The sequence below is a fragment of the Castor canadensis genome, chromosome 12 (assembly GCF_047511655.1).
Source record: "Castor canadensis chromosome 12, mCasCan1.hap1v2, whole genome shotgun sequence".
Lineage (NCBI taxonomy): Eukaryota > Metazoa > Chordata > Mammalia > Rodentia > Castoridae > Castor > Castor canadensis.
The window spans coordinates 114,768,477-114,783,238 of record NC_133397.1 but is presented as its reverse complement, the minus strand read 5'-3'; the positions used below and the strand labels follow the sequence as shown (position 1 = coordinate 114,783,238).

General features: G+C 45.1%; 1 protein-coding gene and 1 long non-coding RNA gene across 10 annotated transcripts in view; one reads left to right on the top strand and one right to left on the bottom strand.

Annotated features, from left to right (window-relative positions):
• Positions 1 to 8,421, top strand: part of Elapor1 (endosome-lysosome associated apoptosis and autophagy regulator 1) — a 73,956-nt gene extending 65,535 nt beyond the window's left edge. For 5 of the 7 annotated variants that reach the window (XM_020163061.2, XM_074050842.1, XM_074050838.1 and 2 more), the window contains 7 exons: positions 316 to 496; positions 1,191 to 1,287; positions 1,775 to 1,876; positions 3,116 to 3,242; positions 3,323 to 3,501; positions 4,126 to 4,291; positions 5,363 to 8,421. In XM_020163061.2, coding sequence (XP_020018650.2) covers positions 316 to 496; positions 1,191 to 1,287; positions 1,775 to 1,876; positions 3,116 to 3,242; positions 3,323 to 3,501; positions 4,126 to 4,291; positions 5,363 to 5,431 — 921 coding nt within the window. In that variant the 3' untranslated portion in view covers positions 5,432 to 8,421. Of the gene's footprint in view, positions 1 to 315; positions 497 to 1,190; positions 1,288 to 1,774; positions 1,877 to 3,115; positions 3,243 to 3,322; positions 3,502 to 4,125; positions 4,292 to 5,191 lie in introns of all 7 variants that reach the window. The other 2 variants (XM_074050840.1, XM_074050839.1) reach the window with 2 other exon arrangements.
• The window catches only part of LOC141414945 (uncharacterized), a 10,665-nt gene continuing 1,062 nt past the window's right edge, over positions 5,160 to 14,762 (bottom strand). For 2 of the 3 annotated variants that reach the window (XR_012439961.1, XR_012439960.1), the window contains exons 2-3: positions 9,991 to 10,101; positions 5,160 to 5,550 (exon numbers count right to left, since the gene is read on the bottom strand). This is a non-coding gene — a long non-coding RNA (uncharacterized lncRNA). The remainder of the gene's footprint in view (positions 5,551 to 9,990; positions 10,102 to 14,762) is intronic. The other variant, XR_012439962.1, reaches the window with a different exon arrangement.

Here is a 14,762-nt window from a genome sequence, read left to right as displayed (position 1 = left end):
AATATTTTCTATATACAGCCCCATTATAGATTCTCAGTTTAAAGACAAAAATCTGTTTTATTATAATGTAAAGGGTTCTTTCTGTTCTCAGGTTCTTTCTCTACTTATAATCTAGAAAAAAGCTAACAGATGACATATTTAGTTCAATTTGTAATAGAATTTATTGAAAATATCACATTCTAATATCACTTAAATTTTAAAATGCCCAGGCACCAGAAGGAAGCTGAACTTTTAGATGTGGGAAAACCATTCCCTGTCCCCTCCTTTGGGAACTCCTCTGTAACCATTTGCTTCTTTCCACACCCCACCCACCAGGGTAAGAAAATGTCGTTGTGCACCAACAATGTCACTGACCTCCGCATCTCTGAGGGCGAGTCAGGTTTTTCCAAATCCATTATGGCCTACGTCTGCCAGGTGGTCATCATCCCCTCAGAGGTGACTGGCTACAAGGCTGGGGTGTCCTCACAGCCTGTCAGCCTCGCTGATCGACTTGTTGGTGAGTAAGCCAGCTGCTCCATGCCTGTGTGTGGTGTGGTGTGTGTGTGTGTGTGTGTATGTGAGAGGGGGGGGGAGAGAGGAGAAGAAGGAGGAGGAGGAGAGGAAAGGGAGGGAGAGAGGAAGAGAGAGAGAGAGAGCCAGGCTGGGAGGTACATGACCCCATTCTGACCTGTGTTTTCTTTTTTTGTGTTTGGTACTGGGAGTTCTAGTACCTCCAGCCCCCAGTATTCAGGGCCTTGTGCTTGTCAGGCAGGCACTCTACTACTTGAATCACACCCACTTGCTTTCATTAGTTTTCAAATAGGTCTTGAATTCATGATCTTATTTGTACTTCAGGCATAGATGGGATGACAGGTGCATTCCACCAAACCTGGCTTTTATTGATTAAGATGGGGTCTTGGGTACTTTTTGCCTGGGCTGGCCTTGAACCACAGTCTTCCCACTCTCCACATCCCAAGTATCTAGGATTACAGGTGTGCGCCACTAAATGTGGCCTGACCTCTGTTTTCTATTCCACCTGGTGTGTCAGGTGTCCCTGGGACCTCTGGTAAAGCTTTAGTTCACTTTTTCATGGGCCACTCTGGGATGGGATGAATTGAAGTAAGGTTGGGAGTGGATAGATCTTGAAAGGATTGAAGTGGCTGCCAGATAATGTTACCAGTGAGAACTAATTAGGAGCTGTAATTTGGCAGGAGTGTCAACAGACATGACTCTGGATGGAATCACCTCTCCAGCTGAACTTTTCCACCCGGAGACCTCAGGAATCCCAGATGTGATCTTCTTTTTCAGGTGAAGATAAGAGGCCAGTCTATGGAAACCCTAGGTCTCCTCCACAATTCCTGTGGTATCCTTCTCTCTCTATCCACCTCCTACCTAGCAAGTTAGAACATGTCTGTAGTCCAGCAGACCTGCCCAGTTGTGAGAGTAAAGGCTGGTCGTTCCCTCATTCCAGCTTCTTGAGTATTACTGGGGCCGTTCAACCCTAGAAGCAGGGAGAAATACCGGAAGATCTGTAGCAGACTTCCAACCTAAGAGGCCCCAGTGTGTAAGGGCCATGTCTTTCCTAGACCAGTGCACTTCCCCTTTGATTAGATCACCCTGGTCTCTAGTCTCTCCGTATATAGACCAAAGTCTATGCACTCCAAGCGTGTCAGGATAGAACCAGAGTCCTGACTTGCCCACGGAGGGCATCATTCCATGTTGATTTCACTTAATAGCTCCCCAATAACGTGGTCGAATGACTCCTTCCCCCCATGGGGCCTGTCTTTTTCTATAGGTCCAATGATGTGACCCAGTCCTGCAGTTCTGGAAGATCAACCACTATCCGTGTCAGATGCAATCCACTGAAAGCTGCCCCTGGAAGTCTGTCGCTGCCGAGGTAATCCCTACCAAGGGGGTGTGACAAAGGCCACCAGCTCCCTTCCTTGGACACATTCCATCCCAATAACCAGAGAACGCTGAAAAAATGGCCAAAGAGAAAAGTAGTTTGAGATCCATGAGCAGTTGGGGGCACAGCCATGGCCCCCAAACCCTCAATCTTCAGATGGTAAGAATGGGTCAGAAGGAAGAATCAAAGCTACCTTTACCTTCACCTTCCAGGCCATTAGGGTAGCTGCAGAGCAGCTGTCATTGACAGCCGTATTTAAATCAACAACTCCACCTACTAGCTGTGTTAGCGTGGACACATTTCTTATCTTCTCCAGGCCTCTTTGTCCTTGCATGTAAAATGAGCACAATCATAAATTCCCCCAGGAAGTTGTTTTGAAGATCAAATAAAACAATGGGACTTTAGGACTTCCCTTGTAGTCTGGCCATTATTAAGATGAGTAAGGAGTTAGGAATCCTAGGAACCTCTCTGCAACTAAAAGACCCAATTCTGATTTTAATAGCTCAGGGCACTAGATCAAGAATAATATGAACACAGGACACCATTCATTTTTTTCCCCGCCATATAACATTAACTAGCATCTTGATGAGCCCTTGTGTCTTGATGAGCGTAGTTTGGGAAGTGCTTCTCTGAAACCACTGACTAGGGAGCCAAGAAGTGGAGCAGGACATCTTGATTAGCTGGGCCTTATAGTGCACAACTGTAATTCAAGCACTCAGAAGGCTGAGGCAAGAAGATCTCAAGTTTGAAGCCAGCCTTGGCTACATGGCAAGACCCTGTTTCTAAGAAAACAAAAAAGCTTGACCCAGCTGTGGTGGAAAATCACTGTTCTTGCTATTGTAAACACCACAGTGAAGAACATTCTTGAACACCACCTTACCTCTAAGCCCATACCCAGGAAGCTGCATCAAAGTGGCTATTACAAAACGTCACATATTCATGGGGAGGACAGGAATCTCTGAGGGGCAGCCACACGAGAGCTCTGGCACCTTATGTTAGCAATCATCTGTTGTCAGCAGAAACATAGACGGGAAGAGAGTGGGGAGCCCGGCGGAGACACGGAGGTAGTTGGAGAGCTGAATCTAAGTTAAGGACAAGTCAGCAGGACCAGTGGGGCACTTTGGGCAGGGAGAAAATGAATCAGGCAAGCAATGAAACAACAGGCATCCGAACAGATCTTTTCCATCAGTCTTGCAAGTGAGAGCTCAGATTCCCTTTCTGCTTTGCCAGCACATGCTCTGATGGGACCTGTGATGGCTGTAACTTCCACTTCCTGTGGGAGAGTGTCTCTGCTTGTCCCCTCTGCTCAGCCGCTGACTACCACACTTTCCTCAGCAGCTGTGTGGCTGGGATCCAGGTAAGTTGTCCTCTGACTGGGGACTTCCCAGGTGGGAAGGGAATGGGAGATCTGAGTTCCTTTGTTTTTCTCCCCAACAGAAGACTACTTATGTGTGGCGAGAACCAAAGATATGCTCTGGTGGCATCTCCTTGCCTGAGCAGAGAGTCACCATCTGCAAAACCATAGATTTCTGGCTGAAAATGGGCATCTCTGCAGGCACCTGTACAGCCATCCTGCTCACCGTGTTGACCTGCTACTTTTGGAAAAAGAATCAAAAGTACATGTTGGGATACTGGAGTTTGAGGGTGGACAGGCTGGATCGTTGAACAAGGAGAATATCTGAGAGTATATGTTAGTGGAGATTTTTTTCTGGAGTTGGCCATAGACCCTGTGACACTGGCCAGAAACTTGTAGAGCTACTTCTCCAGCATGTGTCTTGGTTATCCTCACTCCTGAACAGGTGGGGAATCAAACAGCTGTTAGATCCTCAAGAGAAAAGCAAAGAATATCCTTGGGCAGGGGATGTAGTTCGGTGGTAGAGCACTTACCTCATATGCAAGAGACCCTTGGGTTTGTAGTTCAGCACTGCAAAAAGAGAGAGAGAGAGAGAGAGAGAGAGAGAGAGAGGGAGAATGTCCTTTCCCCTGTTATTATTAATAATATAAATAAAGACTTTATGGTTTCAATATCTCCATTGAGATTTGAGATCACAGAAACAGTGAGCCTTAAAGAAACAAAGATCAGAACACTGAGATCTGTTCCCCGGTCCTAACACCATTTTCCTACCTTTCAGTTTCCTTACCCAAGACATGCTAGTATCTGTTTATAGCCCAACCTTTCTCTTTCTTTCCCCCTAACTCCCACATTTGGTGTCTTGCTTTTCTCATCCCCCACTTCACAGGCTAGAATACAAGTACTCCAAACTGGTGATGAATGCCACCCTTAAGGACTGCGACCTGCCAGCAGCTGATAGCTGTGCCATTATGGAAGGCGAGGATGCTGAAGACGACCTTATCTTTACCAGCAAGAAGACACTGTTTGGGAAGATCAAATCATTCACCTCCAAGGTAGGGAGACTGGCAGTGCACTGAGGTCAGGGTGGAGGGTTGGAGAAGACACCACTCCTAGGACACTAAATGACCCTGCACTGTGCAGGGTCCACTGCTGTACTCCCAACTCCCCACACTCTTTTGTCCCTTACCTGGAAATCCTGCCTTCTACTCTGTATTTCCTACCAATACTCTTTTCCCTGGAGCCCAAGGCTGCTTTTGACCAGGGTCCTTTGGTGAACTGTTTGGGTCTTTTAACTTCCAGAAGGAGTGTTGAACCATTGATGTTGTAAGAATCACCCCCCCACACACACCCCCTTTTGTTTGTTTGTTTGTTTTTGTTTTCTTCTGGAGGTGGGGAAGAGATAATCCCTAGAACTTCTGGTAGAAAAGTAAGGCTCTCCCTTGACCAGTGGAGGGTGCTGTCTCTCAGGTGTCTGGGCCAGGTCCTGAGGAGCTGAGTCATAGCTTAGTCTACACTGCTCACTGTAGAGCAATTCTGAGCTGGACGGGTTGGCTCTGTGTGGGTGGGTGAGTGAGTGTGAAGCTCATAAATGCAATACAGACACCACTGTCACTGGGCGTGGGGCCAGCAGAGAGCATCCAGGCAACTCCTTCAGGGCTGCTCCAACCCTACCTGCCAGAGTGCACACCTGCCTGAAGCCAGTCATCCAAACAGATGTGGGTGGGGAGCATGGTGAGAGGGAGGAGAAGACAGGAGGGATGTGAAGACAGGATGGCAGCTAGGTGTTTAGATGACTGGAATCGTGTTCCCTTTGTGCTGACCTGCCAGGGCAACTCCCTTGGCCTCCTTAGACCTTGGTTTTTAATTCACTAATGGAAGAACAGTTCTATTTTCTAGAACTCATCAAAAATGCCAAACAGGGGATTTTAAAGATTTGTTTTATTCTTTGACAGAGCCTAAAGGGAGTAAGAAGAACAGAGGGTGTCTCATTTCTGTTTCCACAAAGCCACTGAAAACAGGAATTCCATAAGGAGTCCTTCTATCACCTATTTTCCGTTTCTCTTCTTTGTCCCCCAAACTTGTCCATGTGCAGCAGCCAGCTCCTGTCACCATCTCTCTTTCAGAGGACTCCTGATGGATTTGACTCAGTGCCACTGAAGACGTCTTCAGGAGGCCCAGACATGGACCTGTAGAGGCAGCGCCTTGCCTCACCTGCCTCCTCGCCTCGGCCAGTGCATCACCTTGCAAGTCCGTGGCGATTTGGGTACCAGCATCCTGCAATACCCACTGCTGGAAATCTCTTCATTGTGGCCTTATCAGAAGAAGTTTGAATTTCAGATCTTTGGTTTTTTTAACAGAGTACCCAAACCTTCCTTTCTGCTTGCCTCAACCCAGCCAAATATACCCACACTTGGTTTGTGTGTTATTCCCTTGCTTGCATCTTGTTTCCTGAAATGGTGAATCGCCAGAGCCATAACCTCACCTGCTTATTTTTATTTTATTTTGTTTGGAGATAGGGGCTTGTCGTATAGCTCAGGATGGCCTCCAACTTGCTATCCTCCACCCTCTGCCTCCCAAGTGCTGGGATTCTAGGTGTACCTGGCTCGCCCATAATTCTTATAGCTCTGGAGTGAAAATACTTCTCTCTTTTAAGTATGGAAATGATTTCTTCTGTCCTGTTATTTAAGGGCAGGAACACCTGGGTGTTTTCCTGATTGTATGCCCTCAGCTCATGATCTCTTTAGGAGAGAGGCTGGGTGAGGGGATGTCGGGGTTCTCTATGGACAGTTTCCATGGTAGCCTGGATTCATTTCTCCTGGACCAAGGTAATGGACAGTCAGAGGAAAAGGAAAGTGAGGCCTGTACAAGGTGAAGGTGAAGAGGCTTGACAAGCACAAAGAGAGGCAGGAAGGATTGTTTTGTTTTGTTTTATAACCACGTACCTCATTTCCTTCTCTTAAGTAAATGATAAAAAGCCAAAGGAAAATATTTATTAAGAAAATGCCCAGTGTGGAAATGTAGCTCAGTGGTAGACCGCTTGCCTAGTGTTCACAGGGCCCTGGGTTCAAGCCTCAGTACTGCAAAAAACAATGCCCAAAGCCCGGGTGGATCTATTCCCAGCAATTTTTTTTTTAACCTCCTACCCTTTGACATTGAAGAGAACCAGGTAACCTCCAAGCCCAAATATCCTATCCCTGTCCTTTATTGGCTTTTACCCAGAGATGGCAAACCTCTTCCAGTGAGAAAAATGTCCATCCTGAGCCATCCAGTCCTAGAAGCCTGGGTCATATCACAGGACAGGGGCATCTTATTTTGAAAGAACACAGAAGGCCAAGGTTTTAGTGGGACAGTACTAGAGACTCCAGCCCACAGTGACATGGTGCTGAGTGGCCATGATGTCTACTTCTGAGCTTAACTCAGCCACAGAATTAGCTCAGCCACAGAACTAGTAACTTCTAGGCTGGCCAGAAAGGAATTGAATCCAAGGTTTATACCCCAGCACACAACCAGACCAGTCTTCAAGGAGAGAAGACTAGAGATGTTGAACAAGGTCTTCACCAAACTGGGATGCTTCTCACCTTTGAGCCCCTGTCCTTACCTTTTTCTTTTCCCATTTTCTAAAAACTAAAAATTCTTCTGGCCCCCATTTCTAGCAACATTCCTTTTTGAAAGGTAAGTCACGTGGATATCCTTGTTTCCCCTTTCCACTTTTATTCCGACTATAACTGATGAACTCCAAGTCCCTAGGATGGTAAAGCCAGAGAAAGACGTTCAGTTATCTTTTTCTTCCTACTACTGGCAATTCTCCCTCTGTCATTGTCAGAGGGAGACAATGCCCAACACTTCATCAAGCCCCAGTTGCCCATGCTTTGTGCCTGTTCTCTTTCTCAGTGACCATTTGGTGACCAGAGGGTCAGTCTAGAAACGGAGGGCATTTCCAAGTGGTTTGTTTGCCACAAAGTGGTTTACTCATCTGATTAGCTATGGCTACCCTGGCAATGATCTTACAAGTCACTGAGAAGTAGAGCTGCCATGACTTCTGGCCATCAACAGCATCGGTGGTAGCAGGAAGCCTCTGGCTCAATAAATCTAGACGGTTTTCTTTGGGTGTCCAAGTTCTCCATCCTTGTGTGGCTTTCAGAACCTGCGGCCATAGTGGAATGTCCTGGGGATGGATGCACACATGTAGCCCCTGGGCTCCAGCCTACTGTCTCCTGCAGCCTCCTCAGTTCCTAGGCTTCTGCTTCACGCTGAATAACTTTGTGGCTTTTTGCCACAAAGGCTGCTGAAGTCCTTAAACTATTCTGGAAGAAGTAGAAAAATGACATCCCCCTTGACTGCTTTATTTTGGCATCTTGAAACTCATTGCCTGCCCCCAGAGCAACCTCAAACTCCACTGACTGATTTAGTTATGGTACCTTAAGGATCAACTTTTTACTACTCATCACTGGGCTGATTTCTAAGGGAAGGGGGTCACCTTTTGCTCCCATAGCAATTTAGACACTTAAGATATTTTTAAACACCTTTATTGAGATATAAGTTGCAAACATTACAATTTGCCCATTTAAAACACTCAATGGCTTTTAGTATACTCATAGAGTTGTACACCCACTCTTGTTTTCAGTGCTGGGGATGGAACCCAGAGCCTCTCAGATGCTAGGCAAGAGTGCTCCCACTTAACCACATCCCCAGACCTGTACATACATTTTAGAACAGACACATGTTAGATCTGTCATGGGAGAAGGCTTTCGCCCTTGACTCAGGGCTTGCAGTGGTTTGCACAGGCTATTTGGGGAGCAACTGTGAGCTCAGGAGATAAAGTGTTTAAGTCCCACTTGGTTACCCAGAGTCCTGGAACACATAAGTAACTCTCCTGTACTTGTCTCCTGTATTTGGCTGGGAATACAAATGAAGATTGTGAACTATTGAAGGACCAGGGGATTTCTTATGCCTACAAAACCTTTCTTTTTTTTTTGATCTGACTCTACATTAAAGATAAGACTGGCTATATTTATACAGCACAGACTTTGTAATGGATTTTTTCAGCTTTGTGAAATCAAATTTGTGTCTCTTCAGGGTGGGTTGGATTTGCTTTTTAATCTGTATTCCAAGCATTTATAGTTTGTTAGGGGGTGGGGATTGCATGTCATGATTTTCTGTGAAATAAAAACATACCTTTTGAGTTGTTTTTCTTGAACCTGGGTTGGGGGAGTGTGGCTGGATGGGTGAGTGGGAAAACCAGAAGAGGAGAAGACAGAAAAGAGCACAGGCTTCACAGTCACAGGGACCTTCCCTAGAAACTTCTTGCCACCTGAATCATTGAATCATTGGGCAAAGTTTCCACCATAGTAAAATGTATTGAATAATACCAAGATTCGGTGAGGGGCAATGAGAAACTCCTAGCATGTCAATTCCCTTTCCTCTCATTCCAGGCTTCTCCCAAGTGGCACGAGAGGTATGTTATTTGTGGATATGTTATTCTCCAAGTAAACTTAGCTTCTTTGGGTAGGAGATGGATTATTACAGACTAGATGTGGAGAAAATCCTACAGGAGATCAAAGACATACAATTTCCAAGGATTGCTGAATTTTCCTACGTCAGTACTTTCTTTCACTCTAGTTGAGGGCAATTGACTCCCCCTCACAATTCTCTCCTTCAGGGTACCTGTGGCTCATGTCTATAATTCTAGCTACTTGGGAGGCTGAGATTGGGAGGATCTTGGTTTGAGGCCAACCTGGGCAAAAAGTTCATGAGACTCCATCTCCAAAGTAACCAAAGAAAAATGGACTGGAGGTGTGGCTCAAGCGATAGAGCACCTGCTTTGCAAGTGCAAAGCCCTGAGTTCAAACTCTAGTCCCAAGAATTCTCTCTGCTAGATGAGTTTAGAACTTCACAGACTTTTAAGTCTGAGTGGCACTAAGCACCAGGTGTTGTACATCAGGGCCTTGGGGAAATATTTTTGTAGTTTTTAAAAATTTTTTTAAATTTTTGTTTTTTTTCTTTCTTTCTTTTTGGGGGAATTTTAAGCTTCCAAATAGGCCCCTCCTGTACCAGTCCCTCTCCTCTTCTGCTACCAGAGTCTTTTCCCTCTCTTTTCCGTCATTCCTTTTAAAATGGTCTCACTATGTAGCCCAGGCTGCCCCTGAACTTAAGATTTTCCTGCCTCAGCCTTCCAAGTTCACGATTACAGATGTGAACCAGCATGCTTGGCTCAGTGTCTTTTTTCTGGGGTTTGAACTTAGGACTTCGTGTTTGTTATGCAGGTGCTCTATGCCTTAGGCCACACAGCCAGCCCTTTTTGCTTTGGTTATTTTGGAGATAAGGTCTGGTTTTTTGTCCAGGCCTGCCTGGACTGTGATCCCTCTACCTTAAACTGCTGCTGATGAGATGACAGACACACCACCACACCCGGCTTTTTTTCTGTTGAAATGGAGTCTCTGGAATTCTCCCCCATCCCCTGGTCTGGAACTGTGATCCTCCTAATTTCGGCCTCCCACATAGCTTGGGAAGACAAGTGCAAGCCACTTCATCCAGCTATTGGTTGAGATGGGGTCTCATAAATTCTTGCCCAGGGATGGCGTCAAACCACAATCCTCCCAATCTCAGCCTCTCAAGTAGCTAAGGTTACAGTCATGCACACCCCCAACCCCCCTTCACTCAGTGTACTTTTTCAAGTTCATATTTGATGGCACCAGGATGCAAAAATCTCTAATTACTGCTGTCAGGCAGGACCATCACTATCATAACATACCCATCTGTACTCCAAGGCTGGTTGTTTGGGACTCACGTCTATTTGACTTGATGGTGCCTGGGATATACTGGGGTTAAATGCCACTCTTGTGTGTAGAATAAAGTCCAAAGTCTAAGAAGAAAAGTAGAAAAGGAAATGTGTTAATTTGACATGTGGCAGATCTGGACCGAGTGCTTTCATGGCATTGCATCACTTAGTTCTCAGAACAGCCTCGAGGCAGGTCATATCCCGTTTATGACAGAGGAAGAAATTCTAGTTAGGTAGCCTACAGGGTCCCTAGCAGCCTACTCTGGCAGTTGCCCCACACTTTCTCCTCCAACCAAACTCTCTACAGGGCCATTGCTCTCACTTCTGCCTCCGCTTCTTTCCTATAACCCAACAGATCCCACCCAGGCTTCAGAGTCACCCCACCCACTAAGGATACGACAGTGAAATAACAAACTCGTGAAAACTTGACCACTGCTAACCCAACAAACAAGTCACAAACAATCAAGTTTGAAATTAGAGGCGTGGGGTGTACATGAATAATTTTAAGGGTTTCCCCGGTGACTGACAAAGAAGTGGCCAGGCAAGAAGTTGCATATGACAGCTTAAATCTTAGTCTAAAGAAGGCACTTATTTGAGAACCACAGAGCAGTGTGACTACTGAAGAGAGACAGAGACTTTGTCAGGTAGAAATACAAAACTTTATGGGTAATTTAAGAACGATTCAAGGAGAATTTGGAACATAAGCATATTTCTTCTGACTGCTGAAAGTTAATCATCCCACAGCCTATAATTCCAGCTTCTTGGGAGGCTAAGGCAGGGGGATTGTGAGTGAGTTTGAAGCCAGCCTGGGTAACACAATGAGATCCCATCTCCAAAGCTAAACAACAAAAAAGAAAAGAATGATCCCATGTGAAATGCAACTCCCTATAAGATAGTGTGTTGGGAGAATTAACTCCTCATCTGATTCTGTCAGAGGGAGAGGCTGGGCCAAGGCCTCTTCCCCCCAGATCTGGCAGCCTTCCCTAAACCACACTGTATCTTTGAATTCCTTCTTAGTCTCCCAAGGACGCAGCATCACCCTTTGTTGCAGTGTCTCTCTGACAGAAGAGGGTGAGCAACTCACAGCTGGAGTTCCTCCAGAAACAGTATGGTCAAAACTAGTGTTCCCTGGGAAACCAGAGGGTGCCTAACCAACCCTGGGTGTACAGGGAAGAGGGTGCTGGAGAGGGCTTCTGGGAGGAAGGAGGAATTAGCCAGTTAGGAGGAACACAGAAGGTAAAGAGAGTTCAAGGTGGAAGGAGCTCGTTGTGCAAAGAAAGGAAGGGGAGACATGAGCATTTGGTATGGGAAGTGCTCAGGAATTGTTAAGAGTTAAACAGGGGCCGTGTTAGAGAAGCTGGTAGGAACCAGGTCATGAAGGACTTTGACAGCTATGTTTCGATGTTCTCCTGAGGATAACAGATAGCCACCCAAGGTTTTCAGCAGGGAAGTGACAGGATCAGACTTGCTTGTTATATACTGAGAAGTCTTACTCCAAACCTAGGACAGGACAAGGAAGGCAAAAAGAAGCTAGAGCGAGGCCTCGGAGAACCCTCGCACATCAGCCAGCTCTGAACTATCCCTCAGCTACCAAGGCGGTATGGCATCCAGGACTCTGCTCCCCAGAGCCTGCAACTTCTACTCCCTCAGGTGGTGAGGACTCTCTAGCTGCGTTACTGTTCTGTGGGGACAAAAATGCAAACACCCAGTAGTCTTTGTCCTATAAGAAAAGGCCACATATTCTAGAAAGGAGGCAAGTCTGACTCCATAAGATAGCCTGTGTCCTTGGTTTGGTTCCATCCTTTAACTTCCCTGGCCTCAGTTTCTACACACAGAAAATAAGGGTTGGGCTGGTGGGGTGGCTCAAGTGGTAGAGTGCCCGCCTAGCAACTGTGAGGTCCTGAATTCAAATCCAAGCACCTCCAAAAAGAAAACAAGGGTTGGCCTAGCTTGCTGTTTTCTGGAAGAGGGTTCTTAAGCACCTGAATCCTCAGAGGCAGCACCCAAGAGCTCTTCTCTCATCACCCAAGGGGGTGATGGCTTCACCCTAGAACTACAGTTCTACTTATGTATTGGGTTTTGTTAGCAATGGCTTTTTTTTTTTTTTCTGAGGTACTGGGGATTGAACTCAGGGCCCAAGGCTTACTAAGCAAGCATTCTACCACTCCCCCAGTCCTTTCACTTTTAGTTTGTTTTGCAGATAGGATCTTGCCCTATCTTTGCCCAGACTGGCCTGGGGCCTCAATTCTCTTCACCCCCTAGTACTCTCTCCTTTTTTCTTCCTCTCTCACACTGACTCCTATGCCCCAGACAGTCTCCTTTTGCACTCATGTCGCATCATCATCGTCCATCATGACCATTGTCACCAGTCATACTCATTTTAGATCTACATTCCATATAGGAGCAAAACCATGTGATATTTGACTTTTTGAGCTTGACTTATCTCACTCAACATGATGAGCTCCAGTTAAGCATGTCAATTATTGCCGGGCACCACTGATTCATACCTGTAGTCCTAGCTACTTGGGAGGCTAAAATCAGGAGGATCTTGGTTTGAGGCCAGCTTGGGTAAATGTTTCATAACACCTCATCTCCAAAATAACCACAGAAAAAAGGCCTGGAGGTGTGGCTAAAGAGGTAGAGTGTCTACTTTACAAGTGAGAATCCCTGAGTTCAAGCTTCAGTCCCACAAAAAAAAAAAAAAGTGAATTATTTGTGGCCAGGATTTTCTTTTTTCTCACCTTGTGGCAATGGAGCTAAATATTTTAAGTAGTATTTTTCAAACTGTATTTTAAAAATTACTAAACTAAAACTGCTGGACTAAAAGACTTAATTCTCTAAGGGAATCCCCTGCCTCTAGCTGCAGAGCTTCTGTTACTCCCAAGTGGGTGCATCAAACTGAGAAAGTCCAGGCAATACAGTGAGAGTGGGTGTCCCAAGTGCAAAGAGAAAACGGAAAGGACTTTATGGAAAGGGGTGTGATTGGATTTTATTGAAAATCAGAGATGGGAATAACTGAACTAGAGAATAGGATGTCATAGAGCAGGGACCTTGTTACATTCACAGGGAGCCCCCAGTGGGAAAGCAGTGCTGCAAAACGCAGAAGCACATACATACATCACAGATTTGCAGTACTGGGATTTGAACTCCAGGACTCAAGCTTAGTAGGCAGGCGCTCTACCAATTGCACCACTCCACCAGCTTTCTTTGTTTGTTTTTAAGATAGGGTCTTGTGATGGCTTTGAACCACAATTCTCCTGATCTCTGCCTCCTGAGTAGCTAGGATTACAGGTGTGAGCTACCATGCCTGGTTAGAAGCATATTTTTTAAATTCAATGAACCAATAGATATTTCTTGGCTGCCTACAGTTCTAGGCAATAGAAGGGGATATAAAAAAAAGTCTAAGCATCATTTGGGGGGAAACTGGATCAATCTGTGGATTAAAATAAAATGGAATCCTTATCTGATATTACTTTCAAATGTAAACCCCAGATAGAATGAAGACCTAACAAAAAGTTCTAGCAACCTGATAGAAGAAAATATAGGAAATTATCTCTGTGACCTAAAAGTAGGAAAGCATTAAATATGAGCTCGAAGCCAGCCTGGGCTACCTAAGAGAGTTCTAGGCTAGCCTGGGCTAATATATAGCAAGATTCATCTTTAAAAAACAAACCAGGTGTCCGTGGCTCACACCTGTAATCCTAGCTACTCAGGAGGCAGAGATCGGGAGAATCGAGGTTCTAAGCCAGTCTGGACAAATAGTTTGTGAGACCCTATGTTGAAAAAACCCATCATAAAAAAAGGGCCTGTGGGGTGACTCAAGCGGTATGAGTGCCTGCCCTAGGAAGTGTGAGGCCCTGAGTTTGAACCCCAGTATCACCAAAAAAAAAAAAAAAAAGTTAAAGTTTTGGAGGGCATTTTCCACAGAAATAAGAAAGTTATAAAATCAAAATGCTTTCAAAATATACCCAATGCACCCAAGCTGCTTTCAAATACATCCAAGACTTCAATGTTTTGTACTGCCTTTAAATCCGATACTACTGTCACTTTGGAAAAGTCTCATGTCTCTCTCCAAAGATTTCACTTGTGCATTCCCAACTCTGTGATCTTCTTTTCCCTATTAATATTGTGTTTTATCTAATTTTAAGAGATGATTTTTTTTAAGTAACAAAAGCACTCATTTGTCTGGAAATATATGTAAAAATAGCATATAATTATAAAATTAAATATTTTGTTCCATCACACTAAACTGAATTTCATCTTAACAATAGATCATTTTATCTATTCTTTGAACATTAAGAGAAATTATTAACTTAAGCGACTGAATATAAGTGAGTCAGTGACTCACGCCTATAATCCTAGCTACGTGGGAGGCAGAGATTAGGATTGCAGTTAGAAGCCAGCCCCTGGCAAATAGTTTTGGAGACCTTTTCTCAGAAAAACCCATCACAAAAAAAGGGCTGGCAAGTGGCTCAAGCAGGAAGAGTGCCTGCCTAGCAAGTGTGGGGCCCTGAGTTCAATTCCCAGTGACCCCCAAAAAAGAGAAAAATGAGGACTGAATATTGCACTCTATAATGCCTTTAATTGATCTTCATTTATCTTGTATCTTACATATCTTGAATACTTCAGAGCTTTTTTTTATTACTATTGTACTGGGGGTGCATTGTGACATTTACAAACATGCTTACAATATATCATAGTTGAGTTCACCCCCTCCTTCATTCTCCTTTATTCCCCCTCCCTCC